This window comes from Falco biarmicus, chromosome 6, assembly GCF_023638135.1.
Source record: "Falco biarmicus isolate bFalBia1 chromosome 6, bFalBia1.pri, whole genome shotgun sequence".
Classification (NCBI taxonomy): Eukaryota; Metazoa; Chordata; class Aves; order Falconiformes; family Falconidae; genus Falco; species Falco biarmicus.
Genome location: NC_079293.1, coordinates 18899308 through 18924571, shown reverse-complemented (window position 1 = coordinate 18924571; position 25264 = coordinate 18899308). Strand labels below are relative to the sequence as shown.

The following is a 25264-nucleotide window of genomic DNA, read 5'->3' as shown; positions in this document are numbered from 1 at the left end:
TGAGCAACAAAATACATACTGGTGGTTTGTTCTACCATAGTTGTGCTTGTTTTGGCAAAACCTCGAAGTCCCTGTGCTTGCTGCCAGTCTTCTGGCCACTGGAATATGTGGAAACTTGGAGAAATGCATCCTAAATTCTTAGGGTCTTACGCTCTTGTCTGGGAAACTGTCTAATAAAGGCAGTGAAATCTCTAATTCATCTTCATGTAGTACAGGGATCAGTATGCACTTAGTGTCTCTTTCTTGTTTTTGTTTTTATTAAGCTACCTACTTAAAATGTTGTGGCACTGCAGATTTGCCCTACTGTTTTAAATGGGGAAAGCAACAAAAGTAATGGCAATATTTTTGAAGCAGCAGTACTTTGAAAGTTAGTTAGGAAGTTCTTCCTAATGGCAGATAGTAGACTTTAATTGCTTTGCAGTGAACCATTAGTAGAAGCACATCTTCCTCGCGAATTCAGCTATCCAGTCCATTTTTCACATCGTTTGATGTATAAGATGAATGCCAGTGTCCAGCTTCACTGTCCCAGGCCAACGTCTGAACCATCTTCAGGCCACTGATGCATAGAGTTGCTGTTAATATTTTTACTGTGCTGTTAAGTGTTCTTTTGCATAAACCTTTTATATTTTTCTTGTCCTTTTTGTTGTCAAAAGGGTCCCAACTGGATGTTTGAAGAACATAGGCAAGGCCTCCCTTGAATCTTTTGTCTTACTTCTTTCTTGCTCAGTGTATGTCAACTTCTCTTTTGTGTGACCGCTTCAATCTGCTTATCCAATGCTGGTGTATGTGCTGGAAGTTTTCGCTTATTAGGTGAAGGTTTCCTCTTTTTTTAAGTTCAGGTATTTTTTAAAGCGTACTAGAAAGATGTGTGACATGCTGCTTTAGGACTCGATAACAGACTAGTTGTCTTAAATATTACCAGTGCTACTTTTCATGTTTCTCTGATTTGTGTTCTGTTAACTCATGGTGTGGTTGCTATCTGGAGTAAAACAGTGAATGCTAATGCATGTGAGATATTTTAATTAATAATTAGGTGGGTGCATGAAGCAGGAGTTGTCCCACTGGCTAGTTGAACGATTTGGAGAAACAAGTTACACCATTTAAACTGTGAGTGGGAGTGTCTTTTACAGCATTTTTCAGTCTGATGAGAGCAAGTTCTAATTTCCCTGCCTATTCTGCAGGACCATGTGTGCCTGTAGAGCTGCCCAACAAGCAAGCATAACCAGTTCCTCCCAGTGTGGGTAGCATCTGGGAATTTCCACGTGCTTTCAGGATTTTTCTTCAATACTTCCTTATTCATGTAACACGCAAAACACAGGGCATAACTTTTTCCTGAAATTAAAAAAATCAGTGTATTTGTATGTAAGGGTATTTGGGTAAATCAGGGTGTTTGTCTGTAAGGCTTCCTAGGGCATACCTTACAGTAGTATGAATAACCTAATGTATGTCTGTGCATATGCGTTCATTCTGTAACTTTGGCTTCAGGGTTAGTTCACCACCACCACCAACCCACTGTGATGTTGGCTTTTTACCAGCAAAGATTTCGGAACTTAGAGATCCATGCAGTGCTTTCACGGCCTAAACTCTAGAAAGAGAAGAGACATAGTGTCAGCTTTGTGTGTTTATTTATTTATTTGTGGTTCTTAGGCTTGAACGAAATCCAGGTACCTTCTTTGGGAGGCCTTTTATGTGCGTCTCCAATGTTTAATCTAGCATCAGACTCTCAGATGGGTGCTTCATAAGGAGTCTGCCCTAGCCAACACAACAGTCCTTTCAGCATGAAATGCATATTTGAAAAAGGCGGTTATCCTGTGGGGACAAGAAAATCAACACGTTTCTTTAACAGCTGAAGCAAAGTGCAGAGCTTCACTACTGTGCCTTAAATTATGATTTAAAGCCTGCTGCCTATGAGCACACCAAACATCTAGCTCATACCTGGTTTTTATCTTTCACCATTTTTTCAGCAGTCTTGTCTGTGCCTGAAAAAGATAAGGATTACCTCTTTTTTTGTTGTTTTTTGATGCTAAGGTTTAAAGTAGGAGATCATTACTGACTGGCAGGTAGCGTGTTTTGGAAGTTCCCTGCCTGAGCTCTAGCATGACGAATAATAAAGCTTTCCTGTGCCATACGCAATCTTAATTTCCCGCCCCCCCCCCCCCCCCCCCCCCCAAGCGTACAGATGGTCTTCTACTTGGACATGATCTCCAAATCCTGAGGATTCAACAAAAGATTTTTGTAATAACATGATTTGTTATATCCCCATCATTTATGGCCTCTCTCCCCCCACTCCCCCCCCCCCCCAGCTTTTTTCAGAGAACCGCACAGTCTGTGATGCAAGAAAGTAGAATAGCGTTATTTTAGCTTTAGAAACTCTTGATGTGGGGAGGGGTGAATTTCTTTAGATGGGAAGGCTATTCTTCTGATGCTGATGACTGATGAGTCTGGTTTACCCCCAAGCTGCAAGCAGGCTGAATGGATCTGTGGACCTTACTACTGAAAGGGAATTACCAGGTAAGCAGAGAAATTTTCCTCTTAACGTCTGCAGCTAGCAGGTAGAACGCTGAAATAGGCATTTCATTATGATGCTGAACATAGTGAAAAGAATAGAGCAGATGTTACTGCACTTAAGAGCATGGGTTTGCATAAAGATTTGTTACAGGCATGGTTTTTAAGAGTTGTGGAACCACGAATACACAGTATTTTGTGTTAGAGAAACAAAGTCACAGAGCGTGGTTCTTTTTTTTTTTTTTGTATACCTGTGTTTAATTCTAGAGATTTTGAAGTTTTCAGCAACTTCTGAACTCAGAATCTTTAATGTGAATAAGATTATATAATCTGAATAATCTGAATAAGAGTAGCTGGAGAATACAAGGTCTTCAAAGGCAAGGATGATGTGCTCAATGCAGATTGATTCAGAAGCAGATCAGGATGGCATTCTTATTCTGGTAATGGAGTTCTGGGCCAGTCCTTGACTGTGTTTTTCTTAGTGTATGCTAGGATACCTCAAGTGTGGATTACACATTTGGGACCATCCCATAGAATGGAAAATGCTCTTAAAATTGTGTGGAACAAGGGAATGTAATTATGTTTTAAGGTTCAGCATAATGATGTCTGATTAAAATATCTTACATGATACAACAAAAGTGATGGGGAGGCTTATCTTGCACATACATAGAAGGAGGACTATTTGTAGGTGGTATGGCTAGGCTGATATAAATAGTATTAGAAGCTCTCACTGGCTTATCTGAATTTAGCATGACAAGTAATATTTACAGTGTTTGAGTAGGTAGAGTATTCAGTGTTAATCAATCACAGCTGTTTGCTAAATGGCAAAAATGAATGTTAAGGAACTCAAAATTTATTTCAGGAACATTGTTTAAAATATAGTAGTAAATGCAGTGCCATCTGGCCTTTAAATAAGAGATGTTGCATCTTGTATGTTATACAGGGAAGAGTTATTTAAGATCTATTTAGCAATATTTTTTTGAAGTAAAGTAGTCCCATTTTTTAAGTCATTGAAGATTGATGTTACATGAGTGGAATGGAAGATATTTTGAAAATGAAATCTTGTTGTAATAGTGAATTGGCTTAGCTTCCCCAACCTGTTTCAGTAATCTTGATAAGCAAATTGGAGAAGGTTTGGTTAAGGCACTCAAAAGTGAACAGGCTAAGCCATAATTATGAATCTCTCTCTTTTTCTTAATGATGCCTTTTGAAGGTCATAGAGAGTTCAGTTTTCCTGTCTGTTCTTTTTGACCATGCTTGTTGCAGTGTGTGAGAGAGAGAGGGAGAGTAAAACTGATTTAAGCAACTTGAAAACCAAGCTCATATAGAAAATGCTTTAATTAGCATCTTAGACTACCTTTATTACATATTTAGGGAATTCCTTGGCCATAAACTGTAGAACTTTCCTGTTTTCAAAATTTGGATGTGGCTTGCACTACTGGCCACCTGTTCAGTCTTTCCTCCAGTTAGTGGCTGATAAGATTCTAATGTTTTTTTTATCCTGTTTTCATTTGTGGAAGATCTGTAGCTTTTTAAGAGTCAATTGATGGTATTGACAATTCAATTCAAGTAGCTGACTATGCAAATGATCTTCCCTCTGGCTTCTAGTTTCTTTGCTGTTTAAGTCTAGATGGCAAAGTTACCAACTTTACTTTCTTTTGTGCCTATTTAAAATTAGTCTTCCCGGGAAGGAGTATTTTCCCACTGTGTCCACTTCTAGCTCTGTAGAAAGTGGCAAGTGTTAGGAACATAATCCTTACTATCGTATTTTCTTAGTAGAATTGCTCTTACTAGAATATTTACAAGGACACTGCTTGCCAGACTCTAGAAGTGTACTGCTAAGGAAAGCCTTGGGCCTTTCTCTTGCACATCATACACTTAAACTTGAGAGGAAAGAATAGTGTTTAACTTCAGTGCAAGTTACTTCAAGTTCCTTTGCCTTCAAAAAGGAAGAGGGGGAGTGTCTCAAAGTGGTTTCTGGAAGAATGGTCTTTAAGAATACTGGTAAGACATAACAGCAGTTTCATCAAAACTAAATCTAGTTACCTTGCTTTGCAGTTGATTTTACAGCATCCCTTATATTCTGAGGTAGAACCATAGGACTTCATGTGTGTGACGATAGTTTGCTTTGAAATGGATACATACCCTCATTTAGAAAATTAATACTTCCTTTAGTTTACGGCTTATGTAAGAATTTCTGGGAATCAGTAGCTAAGAATTTGCAAAGATCACTCTCCTCTGTTGCATAGTGTGGGTATAAGGTCTCTCTCTTTAAATTCTTTCAGATTAATCTTACAAAAGTTCATTAGTGCTCTTCATCATTCATACTGTAAAACTGGTTTCCATAGCTAAAGCTTAACCAAAGACAGGTTACAGCTGACATTTGAAGGAAAAAAAATTAAAATGCTTTAACCTTATGCTGAACTTTTTGGAGAAATAACTTCTTGAGAAAAGGAAACTAGCTGCAATTCTGTATTATTTGTAGGCTACCCTATAATGGATATTAATTTTAAGGTTCTTTCGTGATAACATTGTCTAATTATATGCCAGCATTAAGCAGTAGTTGTAAGCAAAATAAGCATGTAGTGTTGACTCTTTTAAAAAGGGCAAAATGCACATTGGGAGCATATAAACCACAAACTACATGGTTATACGATAACAGAACCGTAGGAAATTCAGGAAACATAATTCTTTCCTGTAAGGCTAATTTTGCTTTTGTTACATTGGAAGTGTCATTACACCAGAAATCCTCATAGGGGCTGGTTCTTCAGACACTGAGGAAGCATGTGGTGCTGGCAGGTACAGTAAGTGTGTGTGGGTGAAATAAGGCGGACTCAAGGAGGAACTGAAGTGGTAGTTACCTCTGGAAAGGAGTGCATACTACAGAAGCTCTTGAAACCACCCAAGTTTGGGTACCTAATTTCACAGAATCATAGAATACATTTGGGTTGGGAAGGGCCTTCAAAGATCATCTAGTCCAACCCTCCTGTTGTGGGCAGAGACATCTTTCATTGGATCTGGTTGCTCAAAGCCCCATCCAGCCTGACCTTGAACACTTCCAGAGACTGAGCATCCACAGCTTCTCAGGGAAACCTGTTCTACTGTGTCACAATCCTCATCATAAAAAAAATTCTTCCTTATGACAAAGTAAACTTACCTGTCACAGCAGTCTCCAAACTATCAAGCTACAACAAGGTCTTCTACCATCACATACCAGCATACTCTTTATGCCAGTCCCTCTGCTGCTTTCTCCTCATCCAGGGCACACACTCTCCCTCTCTACTTCTTCCTTGTCTCTCTCCATTGGCTGCCCAACCCCTCACCAGAACCAGCCACAGCTGCACCTTATCTACATCAGCCAACCCACCACCCCTGAAGCCAGCCCACAGCTGTATATTATCAGTGCTAATTAACCCAGCTTCATTCCTCTACACATACCCTCTTTCAGTTTAAAATCATTGTCCCTTGTTCTGTAACAGACCTGGCTGAAAAGTCTGTTTCCATCTTGCTTGTGTGTCCCCTTAAGTACTGAAAGGCTGCAATAAGGTCTTCCCAGAACCTTCTCTTCTCCGGGTTAAGCAATCCCAACTCCCTGAGCCTTTCTTCGTAGTGCAGGTGTTCCAGCCCTCTGATCATTTCTGTTGCCCTCCTTTGGACCTGCCTCAACAGGTCCGTGTCTTTCCTGCGCCGAGGGCCCCAGAGCTGGATGCAGTACTTCAGGTGGGGTCTCACCAGAGTGGAGCAGAGGGGCAGAATCACCTCCCTCAGCCTGCTGGCCATGCTTCTTTTGATGCAGCCCAGGATTTGATCGGTATGTGAGCTGGAGTTTGGAGACTGGTCTTTTCAGTCTCCTTCTGCAATTATATAGTCAGTGAAGAGAGGGTGAGAGAAAGAGGCTGCTTTTGGGAGTGACCTGGAACAGGAGCCTATCCCAAAGGTATGTGCTGTACCTTCAAATACTAATGCTCTGAGTAAGTGGCATTCTTGAGAGCTGACTAGTGATTGATTAACCCTGTCGTTTCCTTGGGTGAGAAAAAGCTGCTAAACCTCAGGTTCTCAGTGAATTGTCGGTCTTCAGCTAGAAGCCTTGTGGGATGGGAGTAGCTTAATAGGATCCTGTCAGATGAGTGACTAGACACCTAACTGGTGTGTCCTGGGGTACGGTCATGCATGTTTCTCCTAGTTTTATTGGGGCAGTGGGGGTGGGCTGTAATGTATTTAAACATGATTAGTTTCATGCATTGTGTATGCTGCTATCAGAGTACCACAGTTACCTTCTCATCTCTTGGAAGACCCTTGACAGAAAAAGATGGTATGTTCCTTTTCTGTGTGAAAAACAAAAAGAGTTGCCTAGTTTAAACACCCTTCCTTCCCAGTCTGGTGTCGTGATGAATGTTTCAAAGTATATATGCTGTGTAGAGATGCAGGGGCAGGCATTTTCAAAGTGATGGTAATCCTCAGGTGCAGGCCTAGTGAACTGGAGTCCTTTGGAACTGGTGGGAATAACCAGATTGTCAGCTTGATATCTCATTTCTGTATGCTGCATCCTTGGATTGTGTTCTGTAGCCATTGCTATTGCTGCATAACACATGTAATAGCAGAGCAAATTCAGAATCTGTGCTGTGTTCTACCTTAGCCATCCTTATTCTGTAGGACCTTCCCATGTTCTGTATAAATATGGGGACTGTGCCCATTCTCCTGTCTTTCCTTTTTTGCGGTCTTACAAACCTGAGGAAAAACTACGTTTGGGATGTTACATTCCCCAAATCAACTGAAACTTTCTGGAAAGGATGCAAATGGGGCCTTGCATTTCTGCAGGTGCTTTAGATGTTCACCTGTTCCAACTTTACTTCCTTGTTTCCCAGCCTGACGCCTGGTCCTGTGTGCTCAGCTGTGTGGTGCTTCTGACATAAGGTCAAGATGCGTGACTTTTTATGCTCAAGTAAGAGAAGTCTGTTGTCCAGTTTTTATTAACTAAGCACCTTTAGCTTTTATGTTAGTCCTTTTTTATCATCTGTCTTAATTTTCTTCTAGCTTTTTCCACATTTCTCTTTCCACCTTTCTGTTTTTAACTTCATTTTTACAATAAAATGGCGTATTTCTTACTGTGCTTCCTAATGCTTTCCTCAGAAGCCTTTGTTGGTGTACCCCGAGGACTTAGGTGCTCCCAGTTCTGGTGCAGGGATGGGTATGAAATGGTATGGGGATAAAACCTGGGATATGTAGTGTTGTCTGTTGTGACTCTTAAGACTGACTTTCTGTCCCCTTGAACAGAGGAATGATGCAGCTGTCCTGATAAAGTTAAAGCACTAGGATAGCTCATCACAGTTTTGTATAACTTTACAAGGCAGAGCATATTTAATGTATGGGATACACCGAAAATGTGGTTTCATCCAAGATAACTAGGGAACATGTCTCTTTTTTTTTCTTTTTTTTTTAATTATTCCCCCGCCTATATTTTTTGTTTTTTCTTCTTTTTTTTTTTTTTTTTTTTTTTTTACTACAGTTGATATTGTTTTACCTATTGCAACAAATTGCTATTGTCCAGAGTGGTCTGCTTTTGAAACAGTTGTTTTGTAGGGCATATTGCTACTGATAATCTCTTTGTAATTAACCCAAATAAAACCTGTCTTGCTTTGATTCCAGTCTTAGTGGCTGGTTTTAGCCTTACCTTTATTTTGGAGGAGACCACTGCAGTTGACATAGATAGGAAACACTGCAAATACTCCTTTTTGTAGACCGTGTTGGATTGTGAGTTCTCTCAAATCCTGACAGGGATGCTCAGGAAAGAGACTTCCAACATTCATGGACTACTTTGTTGCTGTTAGTTTTGTTGTTAATTATTGATTTCATACGCTTCTTTTCATTCTTCTAGCTCACGTGATGACTTGCAATATCTGTACTTTAGGTACAGCACTGAATGAATGTGTCTGGTTTGTACTGAAAGTGAAATTTTAGGCCATGTTTGTAGCTTTAAATTTGACTTGGTTCCACCCTTACCTCAGAAATCACCTGGAATGCTGAGATGGAAAACTTTGTAATTATTTCAGTTACTACATCCTCCACCTGGTTTGGCTGTTGCCTTGTGCTTAGTAATTTCACACATGCTCAGTGTTCGAGGTGTGTGTGGTAGCTTTTGTGGTGAGGGTTATTACAACATTAATGCTTTTTGCAAGCTTCTGTGAAATAGCTACTTGTGATGGTCGTCTTGGAAAAGTACTTAGGGGTTTTTTTTGCTTTTTTTCTTGATTTTTTTTTTTTTCTTTCTGCTTTACAATATAGATGACATTCTGCTTGTACATTTTCTGTTGGGTTTTTCTGGGGGAGCAAGGACAGTTTGTGTTGGGGAGCAGCCTACCATACTCTATGGTGCGTTTGTGTTTCTAAATGCAGTTGTGAACAGCTGCTGATGGATATGTTTCCTGTCTCAGTAGACTATATTGCTGTTGTCTTCGTGTTTTATGGATTGAAACGGGTAACACCCATGACTAGTTTTCTGTCCTAGGTGAAGATTAGGTTTAGGGAAAGACCCTGAAATTGTTAGAGTATGGCTTCCTTTAGTTTCTTTCAGGGACTTCAGGAAGACTCCTCATGAACAGTGCACCTGTAAAATTAAGGGCAGAGGGAAAAGAGGAAATGATTTTGTTTAGTATATTGTGAAAAATTTCTGTAGTTGAGAAGAGAAAGAATCATACTTTCTAGAGAGACTGTTATTAAATTAGAAAATATATTTGAAAAATAGCAAGCAATGTAGGAATTTTCTTGCAAATGACTCTTTCTTAATGTACTTTAAACCCAGAGAAATGTTATTGAACAATACATGGTGTTAAGAATCTGTTGGTAAATTTAAGGAAGAGCTGTACCTCTAGTCTGTAATGAGTTGGAGATTGGTGCTTCAGTACATCACCATGCCTTTTGTATGATGCTATTTGATATAATTGTCACATTTTCCCATTTTCATTTGTAGCACATAGGTTTACTGGGAGTTGCTTCTGTAACTAGTCAAAATATGAGAGTAACAAGTCAAAACTTTCCTCTTAATTTATGGCCTTTCTTTCAGATGGATCCACCTTGAACATAAAACTTCGGTGCAGTGGGACAGCTTTGCTGGTATAAAATTCATAGACTTAGTCTGTATTTTATGTTACTGGGTGAGAAGCTTGGTTTTGCCTGTTGGGGTCCGCTTACGTTGGGTTTGGACTCAAGACCTTGGAAGACGTAGAAAAGATAAAGGCAGTGTCTCTGTTTTGTTTCAGGGTAGACTTACAGTTGTGAGCATGTTGTGGATGTGGGTAGCTGTAGAATAAAGTGTTTCTCCCCCAGAAAGCTGTGCCATTAGAGACAAAAACATGGGCCTGTAGGTAGCTGACTCCTGTGAGAACGTAGCTTGGGATTGCGATTGGCCACAGCCGGTCTCCAAAATGCATGGCATACCGTTGGATGCAAAGACAGGGTATCCACAAGGGCACAGCGACCCAGTGCATCCTCATGGTGCTGCTGGCTTGGGCAGTACAGATTCCTTCCTTGCACCTCCTTGGCAGTTGTACTGGCCCAGGTGTTTAAGCAGATTTATTCTATGATGGATGAGGGATCTGTTTTACTCTTTTTTGCTGGGTTATTTTTAAGCAGGATCAATTTTGTGAGCTGAGTCACTGGCATGCCCCAGTTTAACGATATGATAAGGCTGGTTAAGATGGTGGTTCCCAGGTTCTTGCTATTGAACGTGGTTTTGCTGACAAAGATTTGTCTTTACCACAGCCAAAGTGGTGTCTGATGTAAGAAGAGAAATTAAGAGATTGCACCATTTTACCCGTCAACACTTCAACATGATGGGGAGGGAGATAAGTAGATGTGGGGTGATCTGTAAACACAAGATTACAAGGCAGCTTGGTGGTGTGCGCATCCTTTTTATGTTCTCCTTATTAAAGTGAATCATGGGCCTCACCTAATAGGAGCTTGAAGAGAAAGTGTGACATTCAAGGGAAGATTGAAGTAGGTTTCTAGAAAACCTGTAAACAAAAGTGTCATAGTCTGTGAGTGGCAATGTAAGAGCAGACCCATGTTCCTCTCTGAGAGAAATGGTTCTCAATTGCCTTTTCCCTGTCCCCCTCCACTGGTTTTGTTTCCATGAGGATGCTGGGTACCATGTCCGGTCTTGACTTGTGTTTTATATTGTTGAAATTTTTATGTGAGTGTTTTCTCCTTGCATCATTGGAATGATGGCTTCCTTATTACCTTGTTTCTGTTGAATGATTCTGTGGTAATAGCTGACTTATTCTCACCTGTCATTTAATTGAATTTGTAATAGGCTTCTACTAAAATTATATCTTCACCTGTGTGGTATGTTTTAACTGTATTTCTCCTCGAGGAATACAGAACCCATTGGGTAAAATGTGCTTATTTTAAAAGCTGGAGAGAGCTGCTGAGGCAGTAATCAAAGCTCCTGTGAAGTTTTGTTCACTGTTTTCTGAATGCCGTACAAAATAGGTGCTTGAAATGCTCCTGTGAGGTTTTGTTCACTGTTTTCTGAATGCTGTACAAAATAGGTGCTTGAAATAAGGATTTCTTTTCCAGACACCATCCAAATTCAATGAAAAATCTTTTTTTCTCCTTTAATAACCCATTGCATCAGTTATGTTGCTCTCCCTGCTTAGATAGCTGTACTGGAGTTGCAATATGAAGGGTTTTCTTCAGTTTTATTCAGGTTATCAGCTGCTTTTTTACTGGGGCTAACTAATGACCCTGTAATTCAGTATGTTAGTTTTGTTTGAAGAGAAGATAAATCTTCCAGTTTTATGTGGTCTGTGTGCATGGGCTTGTGGTTTTTTTTTTTTCCTGAGGTATACAAAAAAAATTGTTTTGGGTTTAGATTTAACATGTGTTTCAAATGTAGTGGAATTCCTTTTTAAGCTTAGATTTTATTTAAGGGCTAGCACACTGTTCCCCTTCCCTGCACGCCAGGACAGAACGTATTCTGTAGTAGGAAACTACTTATTTGCAGTCACCATATCTGATTTTTATTTTTCCCTGGGACGCTGGAGGATTAGAGCAGATTATAGTGTTGGGATAATGTCTGACTCCTTGTGTTCCATTTAGTCATAAATAAACCCCTGAAAAATCTGAATGTTGCTATGGTGATGTTAGTAAAAGCCTGGGCTACAGAGCAAGTGAGCTGCTTAGAAGCATAATGTCACTTACAGTAATGAGCGCGCTGTTGTTAGAAGAGTGATGGGTTTACTTGATGCTCTGTAACTTTGGTAGCCCACGCCAGATTCTGAAAGCGAGTAAGTAAATGTAATTCATATGAATATGCCCTGTTTAGTAACTTGCAACTACTGATGTTTCAACAAATAGAAATTTGTGTGTTTACTTTCTAGCTTTAATGTGTTGGAAGTATAACAGAGAACAAGTGAAAGCTTCCAGTCTTTGTATGCTGCCTTTGGTCTGGTTGAATTAAAACAGGAAAAGAATCAGTTCACAGCAATTGTGTTTTAAACTGTGTAAACACACACTCTTCTTCTGAAAATGCGTTATAGAAAAAGTAAGATTGCATTAAAATGTGATTTGTTTGTTTGGTTTTTTAGTCTTTATAACCTGGCTTCACTGGAACTTAGAGAAAATTTGCTGACATATTTACCTGAGTAAGTGACATTTCATGTGTTTTGATTATATTAACATAAAATGTTCTTATTCTTAAAATCTGCTAACATATGAAACTGAACGACAGCTAGATAAAATGTTGTGTCAAATCGCAACATAGATACAGCTTTGTTTTAGCAACACCTATTGACATCCATTATTTGTAGTTGTATTTGGCTAGCAGCAGGAGCCTGCAGTCTGTCTTGATTGGTTTTACTCTGTAAAAATATTGTGTGCAAAATTCACCAGCATCAGACATTTCTTCCTGCATGCGTTGAATGAGTGCATTGGCAGTGGGAGTGGTGGTTTGGGTTGTTCTCGTGGTGGAATTTCCTAACTGTGCAAGTAGCATAACAGGATCTTGGAGACTTCCACTCTAGACCTTCACAGCATTTAAATAAGCATTTGTGTTCAGGGCTAAGTAACCAAAAGCTTCCCCAACCTGGAGATCAAAGCCTTGCTGACAAACTAGGCCTACTGATGCCTGAAGTCTCACTCCACCCGCCATGATTTTTTTGCGGAAAAAAGGTTTCTAGATGTCTCTGTGCTGTCTGTATTGTGGCAGAGGAATTGATGGTTGGTTTTTTTTGTGAGATTAATCAGGTGTCTTCCTTTTTTGGCTTCCTGGAAGAACCCTCTTCTTTCTCTAGTGAGGGAGTTTCCTTCCTTCACTACCTGGCTGCTTCTTGCAAGAATTTTGGTGACTCCTAGTCTGCTTGTTCAGATAATCTAATGTATACTCTAGTAGATTTAACCTATTTTGATCTGAGTCTCTTCCCCAGTTGCTTTGGGGGCCTTTTTCCTGTCAGTCTACCCAATACCTCAGTTGCAGCTGTTTACAGCTGTGAGCCACGAGGCACTTTAAATGTCAGTGGTCAGAAGATATGAATTGCTAGCTAGCTTTTGCCATGTGGTGTCAGAATGAAGCTATCACAAATGTTGACAATTTTATTGCTTCTGGAAAATTCTGACTGTCAGTAATGTAGTTGGCAAGTCTCACTGGCTTTTGTGCTACTGTGGTTTTGGGGAAGGTAAGCAAGCACTCTACAACAGACAGCTTTTGAAATAGAAGGATGGCCCTCTCTCTCTGTTCATGTTCAGAAGACTTTTTTTGCATCCTTTTGGCCTTTTCTCTGCATCCTCAAATCCAACCTGAAATACTTCAGAAATGGATAGATTATGTTGAGAAGATGAAATGATGGATTTATTAAGTCTTGAGTCGCACTGTTACATGTGACCACTATGGGGAATTTTTATCCAGTTGTGTAACTGTAAATTCCCCCTAAAAAGAAACGTAACCAATTATACTAAACTATGTAGCATTGCCCACTCTGAGGGATTGATGGTTAAAATAAAGAGTAATGATTTGATTGCCTATACCAAGTTGTGAGTTTCAAGGGCATACAGTAATACTGACAAACCAAATTATTTTTTCAGTAAGATATTACTACAAATAGACTGTGCCCAGTAAAATAACTGTCTGTCTACAATACATTGTAATTTGAGATAAAAGTTTCAGTAAAATGAGCTCATTCAAATACATGGGGTTTCTGTTGGCTTAGTTTGATGTGGTTTTGTTTTGACTTATCTTGTCTTACAGATCACTTGCCCAGCTGCAGCGACTGGAAGAACTTGATTTAGGAAACAATGAACTTTATCACTTGGTAAGAGAACATGCCAGTGAAAGTGCACGTTGGTCTTGTTTTACGCATCATTTACATTAAATAGATCATAGGATGTCCAAAATTGAAGAAAGAAAAATGTATGGAGGGAGAGCCTTTCTATAGGTACAGATGAATTTTTGCAGTTAGTGCTTCCTTTTTCTGCTTAGTCTTGTTCAGTATAATACTTACACAAAAACCTGCAGCTGATTTCTAGAAAATGAGTGTGTTGCACAGACTTTTTGTACCGCAAGAAAAAGGAGTGGAAAGGCACAAACCCTTGTCTTCAATTGTAGTTTTAGTGAACGTATGGGCTTCTGTAGGGAGCTGGACAGGCTGAGCACAGGTGAAAGCTCAGCTATTTCCAGGGTGGGAATAGGAATCTTTGGGAAAGGGCCGAGGCAGACTGTTGAGGGTTGCAGTGTCTGATGTTGTAGCAGATAGAGCTACCAAAAAATACCTGTCATCTCCCTTAAGATGACTCAATTAAATGTTGGATTTGCATGTAATTTGTTAGTGCACGTCAGGTGAAGTATGGTGGCTTGTTAAGCTATAACAATTAATTTGCATGGTGTTCCCAAATACTCACAGTCACCCTTGCTGCATTTAACAGTGGTACCTTTAAATAGTGCTTGAAGTAAGGTTTGGTTTACTTTTACTGTGATTACAGGGTGACTGTCTAGTTTTTTACTTGAAGCTCCTATACTACTTAACTTTATTATTTTTTATGTTATAGCCAGAAACAATTGGTGCACTTTTCAATCTCAAAGACCTCTGGTTGGATGGAAACCAATTAGCCGAAATACCTCAGGTAAAGATGGGCTCTACTGATAGTGTTTTGAAGATGCTTTTAGAAGGAAACCTTTTCATTTATACCTAAAAGGAGGTGATGTAAAATCAAATAGTTTTCAGTTTACTTTGTCTGGATTTGGTTTTGGGTGTGTGAGCATTTTCTCTTAATGAGTTCCTCTGCAGGGGATTGTACGTGATATCATGTGTTGTCAGACATTGTTTTAAACATTTTGACAAAGGAATTGTTTCCTAATAGGCACATTGTTCAATTTATAGGATGACACATTGTCTGTGTACAGTCCTGGCCCAATAATCAGGGAGCCACTAGTTGGCTGAGCTAACCCTCACCTTTTGTATCTATTGACATCGCAGTTTTGAGGGTGAATCTTTTTTTGCAGTCATTTTCATCCATTCAAATACATTGGGAGAAGTACAATAATAGTAACAACTGTTGCCATAAATAGGAATTTTGATTTATGTAGGCAAATCCCCCAACAGTGATGTGATGAGGGGCCTTAGCATTTAAGGCTTACAGCACTCTAAATTCCCTTTCTTAAGAACTCTGATAACATGTGGAATGGTTTCTTTTCCATCTTTTTTTCCTTTAGAGCCAATTCAAAACCTGTTTTCTCCTGTTCTCATGCAGTTTGCTGTTATTTGCTGTATTGATCTCAATGTTAACAGTGTAAATTGGAAATCAGTTACAGTTTAGTGGGCTGCTTTGACTTTTTTGTTATTGGCTTGGCCTAATAATTTTTTGAGTAGAGGTAGTCAAACACTGAAAATCATTCATAAAAGGTGAGGTGTGACTTCAGCAGCTTTTTTTATTGAAGTTGGCCATTATTGTGTGTTTTGTCTAATGTTCAGAAGATGAACTTGTAGGGTAATGGGGGTGTATGTGTGTGTTGTAGTAAAAGATCCTTAATGAGAGGGAAATAGTTGGAAAATAAAAGGACTGATTTTGTGAGTTAGAATGAAGACTGTCACTGTATGAAAATTTCTTGTGTGTAAAAGTAAAGGACACTTCTGCCCCAGCCATTCTGTTCTTCACAAGATTATTTGGATGATTAAAATGAGAACTATTCTAGAGTGTGTATAGGGGTGTCTGTGTACATGGGGAATGGGAGGGTGCTCTGATGGCTAACAGAGACAAAATTATTTTTCTGTCAGACTTTTAAGCTAATTGGCAGATTACCATTGTGGAAAAAAAAAATCATTAATAATTGTAGATGATGGCAGTATAACTTGGCAGTTCAAATATGCTTGCTAGAGCAACACTCCCAATTCCTATTTCTACATTTGTTGCAGTTGGGAGATGTGAAGATACGAAATCCCTAGATGTCATGGCATGTTGCTGTATCAGCCAGGAGAGACTAATCCTAATTTGCCTAGGGTTAATTGGGAGGGGCAGACTTTAATTATGTGGAGGTTGATAATCTGTAGTTCTGTAAAACACAACTTTGCAGTCTTTACTTGAGGAAAGCTCTAGTTTTGGCTGGTGCTTGCCTGGGTGTGCTCAGCATACCTTGTCTGACTACTGAAGCCAGTCTTAATAGTTAGAATAAGAAACTGTGACTGAATTGGTTGGTATATCATATGTAAAATGAATTATTTACTTTTTTCTGTGTTTAGAGGTCATACAAAGAACAGCCAATTCAGAGGTCATACAGAGAATTGTTGTTCTTTCTGGAATTTCATTGAGATGGTACATTTTCCAGATTGCTTTGTTACGTGTTTGGGCATGACTTTTAAGTTTTTTGTCTTGTGTCACAGGAAGTAGGAAACCTGAAAAACCTGCTTTGTCTTGACGTTTCTGAAAATAAATTGGAATGCCTTCCTGAAGAAATTAGTGGTCTCACTTCTTTAACAGACTTGCTTGTTTCTCAGAATTTACTTCAGGTCTTACCTGATGGCATCGGTAAGTACAAGGTGAATGCTATCACACAGAACTATGTAATCCACTGTAATTGGAAGTAATTTGTTTTCAAGTCTTTTGAAGTCTTTCTGTGCAAGAGATGAGCTTGTCTGCCTCAGCTTTTTTTTTTTTTGCTTAGTATGAAATGCATAGCTCTATTAATTTTGCATTTTAATTGTCTGCATGATGACTACCTTCTAATTATTTTTTGTCTTCACTTGATACATTAACTTATTTTGTTCAGGTAAGTATCTTCTCTATTCCTATTGTGTCCACATCACCATCATAACTCTTCACGTAACTCTTTAATGTAGTAAAATTCTAGCTTGTAACATGCTGTAGGTCACTCGGTAAGACTGACTGACAGTCTCACTACAAAAAATACGTCCTTTTTAGGGGGGAATATGTAATTATCTTCAACTGGACAAAGTGATTAATCCTATACTGAACCCTGTGGAAGGCTGTTCCACCTTTGGTCCATTACTCCTCACCCTTGAGGATCCAGATTACAGCCTTCTGTGCCTAACCCCTTAAAACAGATTTAATAACTGAGGAATGCTTTCTGAAGCATTACCGGTGCCTTCTTTAAGGTAAATGTTTTTACCTTTGCATTAGCTGTGACAAGTAGTCAGCAAGGCATTGTTTCTCCACTAGTCATCAGCTGTTTTTCTGGAGACTTTCATGTTGCAAGAGCATGTCTTCTTGCCAGGATCCCCCGCCACTCCCCCAAAAAATCAAGGTATAGGGGAAGAAGGACTTGTGAATGTGGAAAAGAATGGACAGACCTTCCCCCTCCTTCCATACGCTATATGATTCTAAGAGAAATGTTTTTGTAGAAGTTCAGCTTGTGAGAGTGGGGTGACTACTGGTCCTTCAGTTGACTAATGTGGGTTTGGTAGAGAGTTGTGGCAGCCCTCTCTGATGACCTGAGTTTGCCATAACAGTTGTTGTACATCACAAACGGAGATGTACCTTATGAAAGGCTACAGCCCAGACAGCCTGCCGAAGGAGAGCTAGTCTGTAACTCCAGCTGGTGAACAAGAGGAGCTGCTGCTTCTTGGAAAGCCTGTTAAATGGAGATCCTTTGCTGAGGAAGGTCATTGCAAAGGGTCAGGCCACTTCATGCCAAGTGTAGCTAGGGTGTACATCTTGGAACTTTTCTGAATGTAATTTTGTGGCAAAGGCAAAAAAAAATTGCTACTTATGTGAATGTAGTAGCTTGCTTATGTATGGAAAACTGGCTAGGGCTACAGTACTTACTCCTTTTGTGTAATACTGGAATTTACTATGCAAAATGGAGGAAAATCTGGTGTTGCGGTTGAAGTGAACCTCACTGGTCTCTGTGGAAGCTACTAGGAGGAGCTCAGCTGATCACTGAGTCATTGGCTGGATTGGTAGATCCATAGAGTTTCTTGAAGCAGGGCTCTCACCAACACCAGCAGGTCAGGTCAGCTGTGGCCTGCCTCACCAAGTCTCTAAAGCCCTAATGGAAGCAGCTCCAGCATCCCCTGGGCGGCCTGTGTCAGTGCAGCACCACCTCCCAGTTGAGGAAGCTTCTCCAGATGTCCAGGTGGGACCTCCCATGCTTCAATTTGTGGCCATTGCTGTCTTGCCTGCCACTGCAGAGAAGAGTTTGGCTCTGTCATCCCTGTAACTGCCCTTCAAGTAGTTGTGGGCTGTTCCTAGATGCTTCCATGTCTGCTGCTTTGCTGGAGTCAGCAAAGCCAGCGCTCTCAGCCTCAGCTCACATGTGCCCTGGTCATCTTGACAGCTTCATACTGGACCCCCATCAGCATCTCTCTTGAACTGGGGACTTGGTGGGGAGGACAGGACATGAAACTGACCATGATTTTACAGGTGTGACCTCGCTGGTGCCAAGTAGATGGGATATAGTAATTTCCATTGATCTGCTGGCTGTAATTCTCCTAATGTAGTCCAGCCAGTGTTTATTGCTGGTGAGATCTCGCTCGTTGCTCGTTCATATTCAGCCTGGTGCCCACCGTGGCCCCAGGCCCTTTTAGCAGGGCTGTTGTACAGCCTGTCACTTCCCAGCCTGTACTGGTGCTCAGGTTTATTCTACCTAGGTGCCGAGGACTGCACTTCTTGCTGAACCTTGGGTTTCTGTTTAGGTTGCGATCTTTCTGTGTATCAGCTGTCTCCTCATGGTTTAGCATCATCAGCAATTCTGATGTGCCAGCCTATTACAGGTTATTTTGGACCAAGTGGGAATGGGCAGGGAGGTGTCAGCAGCTAGCGATGTCTTCTGAATTCTCTGTCTTGGGCTGTGCCTGGGTCAGCGCTGCTTTGCACCGAAGACAGTTCTGGTACAAAGGAGCAGAATAAGGTGAGCTTTCTGCTCTGAAATGTTATTTTGCCCTTCCTGAGGGGAAGACCTTCAAAGAAGATTGATTTCTAGTCTGAAAAACAAACCTAGGTTTCATGTCTGACTAACTGGTTTTTTTTGTTAGGAAAAAGAGACCTTGACCCTGTTTGGGTTTGGACTGTCACTTAGTGCAAGCCTTTCTTACTGTGGCTGAGGGCATAGGTGATGTTCTGAACGCTTCTTTACTAATAAACATTGAATACTTGAGGAAAAAATAGATCATTTTCTCCTGTTTATATTTCTCCTTTGGGCAGACATGTCCTTGACATTTACATGTGGTACCATTCAGATTGCAACTTTTAATACAATTTAATATGCTTACATATTGGATATGAGTATTTATATTGAATATGAATTCAGTGATGTTATAAACTTACACAAATAGTGCAAGCACCAAGCGAAGCAGTGCTCAAATTCTTCTTTTACCTGAAAAAAATAATTATGTTAGAGTTCTGTAGTAGTAAAATTTTCTGTAATTAAAGCAGGTATTGGAGGATACTAAACTGAACGAATGTGGTGTTTTTTCTGTCCAGGAAAATTGAGGAGGCTTTCCATTTTGAAGGTTGATCAGAACAAACTTATTCAACTAACGGATTCAATTGGAGACTGCGAAAGCCTTACAGAACTAGTTCTAACAGAAAACCAACTGCAGGTAAGCATGGTCATGGCTGCTGAAATGGCTGGCAGAAGTAAGACCTGCTGCGAAGTGCTGAATCACTTAGTTTGTAAGGTTACTCAACCTTGCTACCGCTAAGTAGCAAGTTTCCTTTACATGCATCTTATTTCTTACCTGTTAAATGAACACTGGAGATCAAGTTGTGTGTAGCAACAATCCGCTCTTCCAAAGGCTTAAGCAATTACATATTCACTCTTGAATCTTTCATGACCAGTAAGGGAATTGGAGCATGTGGAGTGCAGGTATCACTTACTTCATTGTGTTTTTAATGTGGAGATTGTTCCATGTTGCATTATTGCTGATTTTTTTTTTTTTTTGCTGTATGTTATGTGGATCTGACTTGCTGGAACTAAATAGAAGCCCAAAGCACTGTAGAGCTGCTGTTGTACTGTTCCTTGCTCTGCTGATCTACTCCAGCCAAATATTAAATATGATATGTGGTCAATTAAAATAAAATCCAGACTTCGTTTTATTAGGTGTTTCCTTCTGTTATTTTCAAACTGCCTTCATGTGATACTGTCACTTGGAGGGTAGAAGTGGTTATAAAAATCTGGTTTTGAGCATTTTTAAAGTTAGGTTAGTGCTCGATTGATTTAAGAGCTTAAGCCTGTTGGAAAGATGCCACTCCAGAGGCAAGCTTCTGTTTAGGAAGCCTAAAGTTAGATGGTATGGGTGTTCTGCATACATACTTCTCTAAACGTCTGCTGTGCATCTTTCGTCTTAGTGCAGAGATAACCAGTGAGTGAATTTCTATTAGAAACTGACATTCCTGGACACTTCTTCTGCAAGATAAAACCTTGAATCTCCTTTGGAAGGCCTGTATTAATGAGTGTTAATTACACTCCGGTTTTGAAAATGGATCAGTCTATTAATTAATTTTTGAAGTGGGATAAGTTTTGTTCTGACTCTGAATTTTCAAATTCTTTTTGCGTATTGTTTTGTTTTTGTTGGCACAGTCATTGCCAAAGAGCATCGGAAAACTAAAGAAGCTGAACAATTTGAATGCTGATAGAAACAAATTAACATCTTTGCCCAAAGAGGTAAGTTTTTTGTGCAATTAACTCTCACAGATGTGCTTATACGAACAGAAGACTCTTGGTTTCAAATGCCTACAAGGAGTAGCAGGCAGCTTTGATCCACTGGGTTTTCTTCCCAAACTGATCACAACCAGAAGCTTGTCCCATCAGATCTGAACAGCAGCAGTGGAGACCTGGTGTCTTGGAAGTGCAAAATGTCTTTGAAGTTGAACAAGGAGGCTTGGGTCTAATTAGCTTGTAACTAGTAATTCCCAGAGTGGGTGTCAGGTCCAGCACTATTTGAAGACTGGGAGTTCTGGTAGAGTGAATGCATGTAAATCAATATGCCTTTTCTGCATGTAGTATAAAACTACTGCTGGAGTCTTCCTCACCTTACTCTTGTGAGCAATAGCGAACAGGGTTTCAGGTTTTATATTCTGAAAATTTATTCAGAGGCTGTCTTGACAGTCTTTTTGGTTTTGGAGATCTGCTTTTGCCTTTAAGTATGGGAAACTGATGTGACAAAGATCACTGATACCTCAAGTCTTACAACTGTGATCACTGGTACTTTTTGTCTTTTTTTTAACAGTATATGGAGTGAAATGAATTTAGAATTTCTGTTGTGAAACTAAATATAACAAAGGCCTCACAAGTTTAGTTCAGCAGTAAATTGTGGACAGGGGAAGCAGCATTCTGTGATTGGAACACAGGACTTTGAGTTGTTTCTGTTTGCACTACTGTTTCTCTATACTTTTTGTCCCAGTACTCCCCCTTACTTCTGTCTGTTTCTAACGTGGCTCGGAGTTCATAGCTTCTGCTCATGACTTTCAGTCACTTCAGAGCAGGAGGGGTATGTTCTCAGGTGGCAGCTGGTGGATGGGAGTTAAGAGGATTATCAGCTCTGGCTAGTGAGCACACACTTCTGTTCAGGCCTGCTTACTTACAGAGCTTGGACAGCTCGAGGAGGAGGAGTGAGGAGGAAGTAAAATAGCTGGGAACCTGGAGTTGGGGAAAGCCAATGGCCTGAAGAGGAGGGATCGAGCAGGGGCAGAGGATGCTGTTGTGGTACTGGTAGCAGCAATTCCAGTAGCCCAGAGCTGGCACAGGTCAGTCACCTAATCGGGGCTCCATGATAGCCCTTATTGCTTCTTTACAGGTTGGCTTGTAAGTATATGTTTGATGGGGGGAAGGCGAGGGAAGGAAGAGAAGATGGGAGTACTGCAGCTCCTCTAGCAGGACAGTGTCTCCTCTGCAGAGGTGCTGCTGGTTCTGAAAAGAAAATTGCAGAGCGTATTGGATAAATGCAGATGAATTGGATAAATGTTAGCAAAAAGCAGGACCTTGGGAAAACCATGTTTCTGGGTTGGGATGTGGTGGCAATTTTGATCTTGTGCTCATTCAGCAGAAAACTTCCCATCTCTTTACAAAGAACTTATTACACGTGTCCTAAACTATCTGTACTTGAGACTTGTACAATTTTTTGTCCAGTCAACCTTTAAGCAGAAGGGCTCTGAGTTTGTTATAACATGTAAGGTTTTACTGATAAACTTTTATTTCCAGATTGACCAGTAATAGCTTATGTGCATACAAGCACTTTTCTTGGTTAACGAAGTCCATAGTATTGGAAACGGTGTGTTTGGGGTGAGTAGTGTGGCTTGCAAGGAGGAGGGTCAGAAGCAGGTGAGAGGAGAAGGCTCAACTTCAGAGGCAGGTTAAGCAGGATGAATGTGGAGTGTGTCTGTTTGGGAGGAATAACAGAGCCAAGGGCTCGGGGCAGAAGAATGAAAGAATTAATGCTGAACAAGAAACTGGAGACTTGGAACCAGAAGTGGGTTTCAGAGGTGGAAAGCGTTGCCCAGTCCGTGAAGCAGCTGGGGGTATCCAAGGGTGAAGTGAAGAACAAGAACATGTGTGGAGAACATTAGTGAACATGAGAGAGGGGAGGGGACACCTGCACTAGGAGTGGGATAAAGCCAGGGATGAGTCTGTGTTTGGAGAAGGCAGGTGATGAGGAAATGGAAGGTGTTATCTGGAATGAGGTGAGCTGGGGAGTTGTAGAAAGTCCAGGAAATAAAGATGGGAGCGTGTGGTTCCCAGGAAGCTTGGCAGAGAAACAGAGGAAACCAAGCTCCTTGGCATCTACTTCTTTGAAACAGATTTATTTTTTTTTTCTCCAAACATCTCCACACCTATGTGTTTTTCTCATTAGAGAAAATGCTTTGAAATTGTATTTACTGTAAGATTTCCATAATGGTTCATTGAAGTATGTTTTGCTCAGTTAAAATTCTTTTATTTTTTTATTTTTAAAGGAAGTCAGTCCTTCACCAACGGGAGGGTCATATCCACCCTCTAGATCGGTGGATTTGAATTCCAAGCTGGTAATGGTAACAAACAGAAAACATAGACAACTGATGAAATGGTTTATCTCAAAAATACTGTTAATATGTACGTATTGCAGAATCTACCATCTAGCTAACAAGATTTTTCAGTTTCAGTTTTTCAAGTTTTAGTTACAATTCCTTGTGCTTAGGCTGTGCAATAGAACACTTCCCTCAAAGTCTTTAGGTTGCCTTTTAACGAAGTTTTAAAAATGGAAAAAAAAAATCTACCACTTTGCTCTTGTTTTGTCTGCTCCTAGAGCTTCATTTTCCTACTATAGTATTTTTCTTAATCATTAGCTTTTTGCTTTAAACCAAACATGAACATTTCTGTAGTACAAGTTTTCTGGTTAAAATTCAGAGGAGTTCAGTGAAGAGCTGCATTTCACAGCTCTAAAAGAAAAATGTTTTGCGTAAACAGAGTTCACAGGTATTATGAGTACTGTTTGCTGTTACACAGAGCGTACACAGGAGCAGCTTCAGGGGTGCTGATAACGGCAAACATCCCAATTTTGAGTTTCCCTTTGGGTGGCAGAGAGGAACAATTTGGTGTCTTGGTGAAATGTTTAATTTCCATTTTCTTTTTCATCATTACTGAACTGCAGGAAAAATAGTACAAAATGCATTGGTACAGCACTTAAGGAAAACCAAAAAATGTGTCACCCTTTTGCTGTCTGTTGGAAGGTTCTGCTTGACAGTGAGAAATCATACCGTCTTCTCCATTTATTTTCATCTCAAACTGACTGATTAATATTTAAAGCCAGGCATGAGCTTCTGACAGTGGTCATTTTCAATACCCCTCCCTGCTGTGTGTTGCTAAAGATGTCTGCTGAGATAGTATGGCAAAGACTGGGGGTCTCAGACCTTTGCACATCAATCACTATTGGTGCTTGTACGCTGGTTCTGCCTTCACAGAAGCAGTGTCAGATGGCAAGCAGAGTATGCACTGCAGATGTTCTTGCTTGTTATCTTCCCCTCTTTTCCTTCCCACCTCCTCTCATTCTTTCTCTGCCTTACAGAATGCTAGAACAGCTGTGCATTTGTGGCCTTCATCTTTATAGGAAATAGGTGTGGGATAGCCCTTTACTGGTTTCTGTTGGAGAGGGACAAAGACATAAGAGTCTGGTAATGTGTACAGAAAAAAAGGAACTCTACTAAGTAGAAGAGTACATGTAACCAGTATCGTATGTACCTGCTGGTGTCTCTGTCCTTCCCTTCAGAATGATTTCTGTAGCAAAGAGAGCTTTTGTAGAAAGGCTGGCGGAAATGATGTGTCTGCTATAATATAACCTGGTGAGATAATCTGTGAGGTCTAGCTTTTTTGTGGTGGTTTTTTTTAAGTTTTTTTTTGTTTGTTTTGTTAGCACGTCACTAGGACTGGATTTTGGGTCAGGCTGTCAAACCATTACATTGCCAAATTGTTTCAATGAATGCTTGTAAAACCAATCTCTACCTTTTGGTGTAAGATTTCTTGATTTGGGATTATTGAGGAGTTTATATGCAAATACCTGTTCAAAGTTTCCTGGTTCAAAGATTCTTTTGTATCTGATGCCGATACATAAGGTAAAACATGGAACAGCTGAATGTTATGACCAAGATTTGAGTCACTGACAGATTTCATCTTCAGTATCTCATCCTGCAGCTCAATCCCTCTCTCACTGAACTGAGTGGTGAAACAGACTTTGACAAGAACAGAGAATGTCTAAACCTGTTCATAGTTACAAATGTTTTTCCCCTTAAACTTGAAAGACCTGCCTGGTGACTCTTTGGTATTGAAATCCCACCCTGGCACTGGAACACTGGTGAAACTGGTGTGTTGATTTTGGCACTTGCATAAATAACCTCCTTGGAATGTTTTCCAGTTCATGTGCTTTTGTTAATGAGTCTGTACAACCTGCAGACATCTGGTAATGCGTCCTTCCTGGCTTTGAGGTATATTGTGAGAATTATGGCTATAGTAGGTAAAACCAGCAGGGTTGTTTGGGTTTTTTTTTGGCATAACTGTACTTTTTAGTTCTTTGTTTTTAAAAACAAGTTGGGGCTGCTTTGTTGTTTCTGGTTTTATCTTCTGATATCCTGTCCCTTCCATCATTTTTGTAAAAGTATCTGTTCATGTGTCTCAAAGTCAAAAAAGGCACTGTGGAAAAATGCAGGAAAACTTGTCTTGAGTCAGAGGGCAGAGAAGCTCTCTTGCTGTACTCCTCCCGTACTACTCACTAGTGGTGCAGGGGTTGTTGAAGTGATTTTGCTGAAGATTTTCCTAGCCAATTTAATGATAACTGAATAATAGTGAATTGGA

The 25264-nt window shown here is 40.1% G+C and overlaps 1 protein-coding gene across 2 annotated transcripts in view; it reads left to right on the top strand.

Annotated features, from left to right (window-relative positions):
* Positions 1-25264, top strand: part of LRRC1 (leucine rich repeat containing 1) — a 106827-nt gene that overhangs the window by 38359 nt on the left and 43204 nt on the right. For both annotated transcript variants that reach the window (XM_056344129.1, XM_056344130.1), the window contains exons 5-10: positions 12090-12146; positions 13745-13808; positions 14542-14616; positions 16371-16515; positions 19429-19547; positions 20528-20611. In XM_056344129.1, the coding sequence (XP_056200104.1) occupies positions 12090-12146; positions 13745-13808; positions 14542-14616; positions 16371-16515; positions 19429-19547; positions 20528-20611 (544 nt within the window). The remainder of the gene's footprint in view (positions 1-12089; positions 12147-13744; positions 13809-14541; positions 14617-16370; positions 16516-19428; positions 19548-20527; positions 20612-25264) is intronic.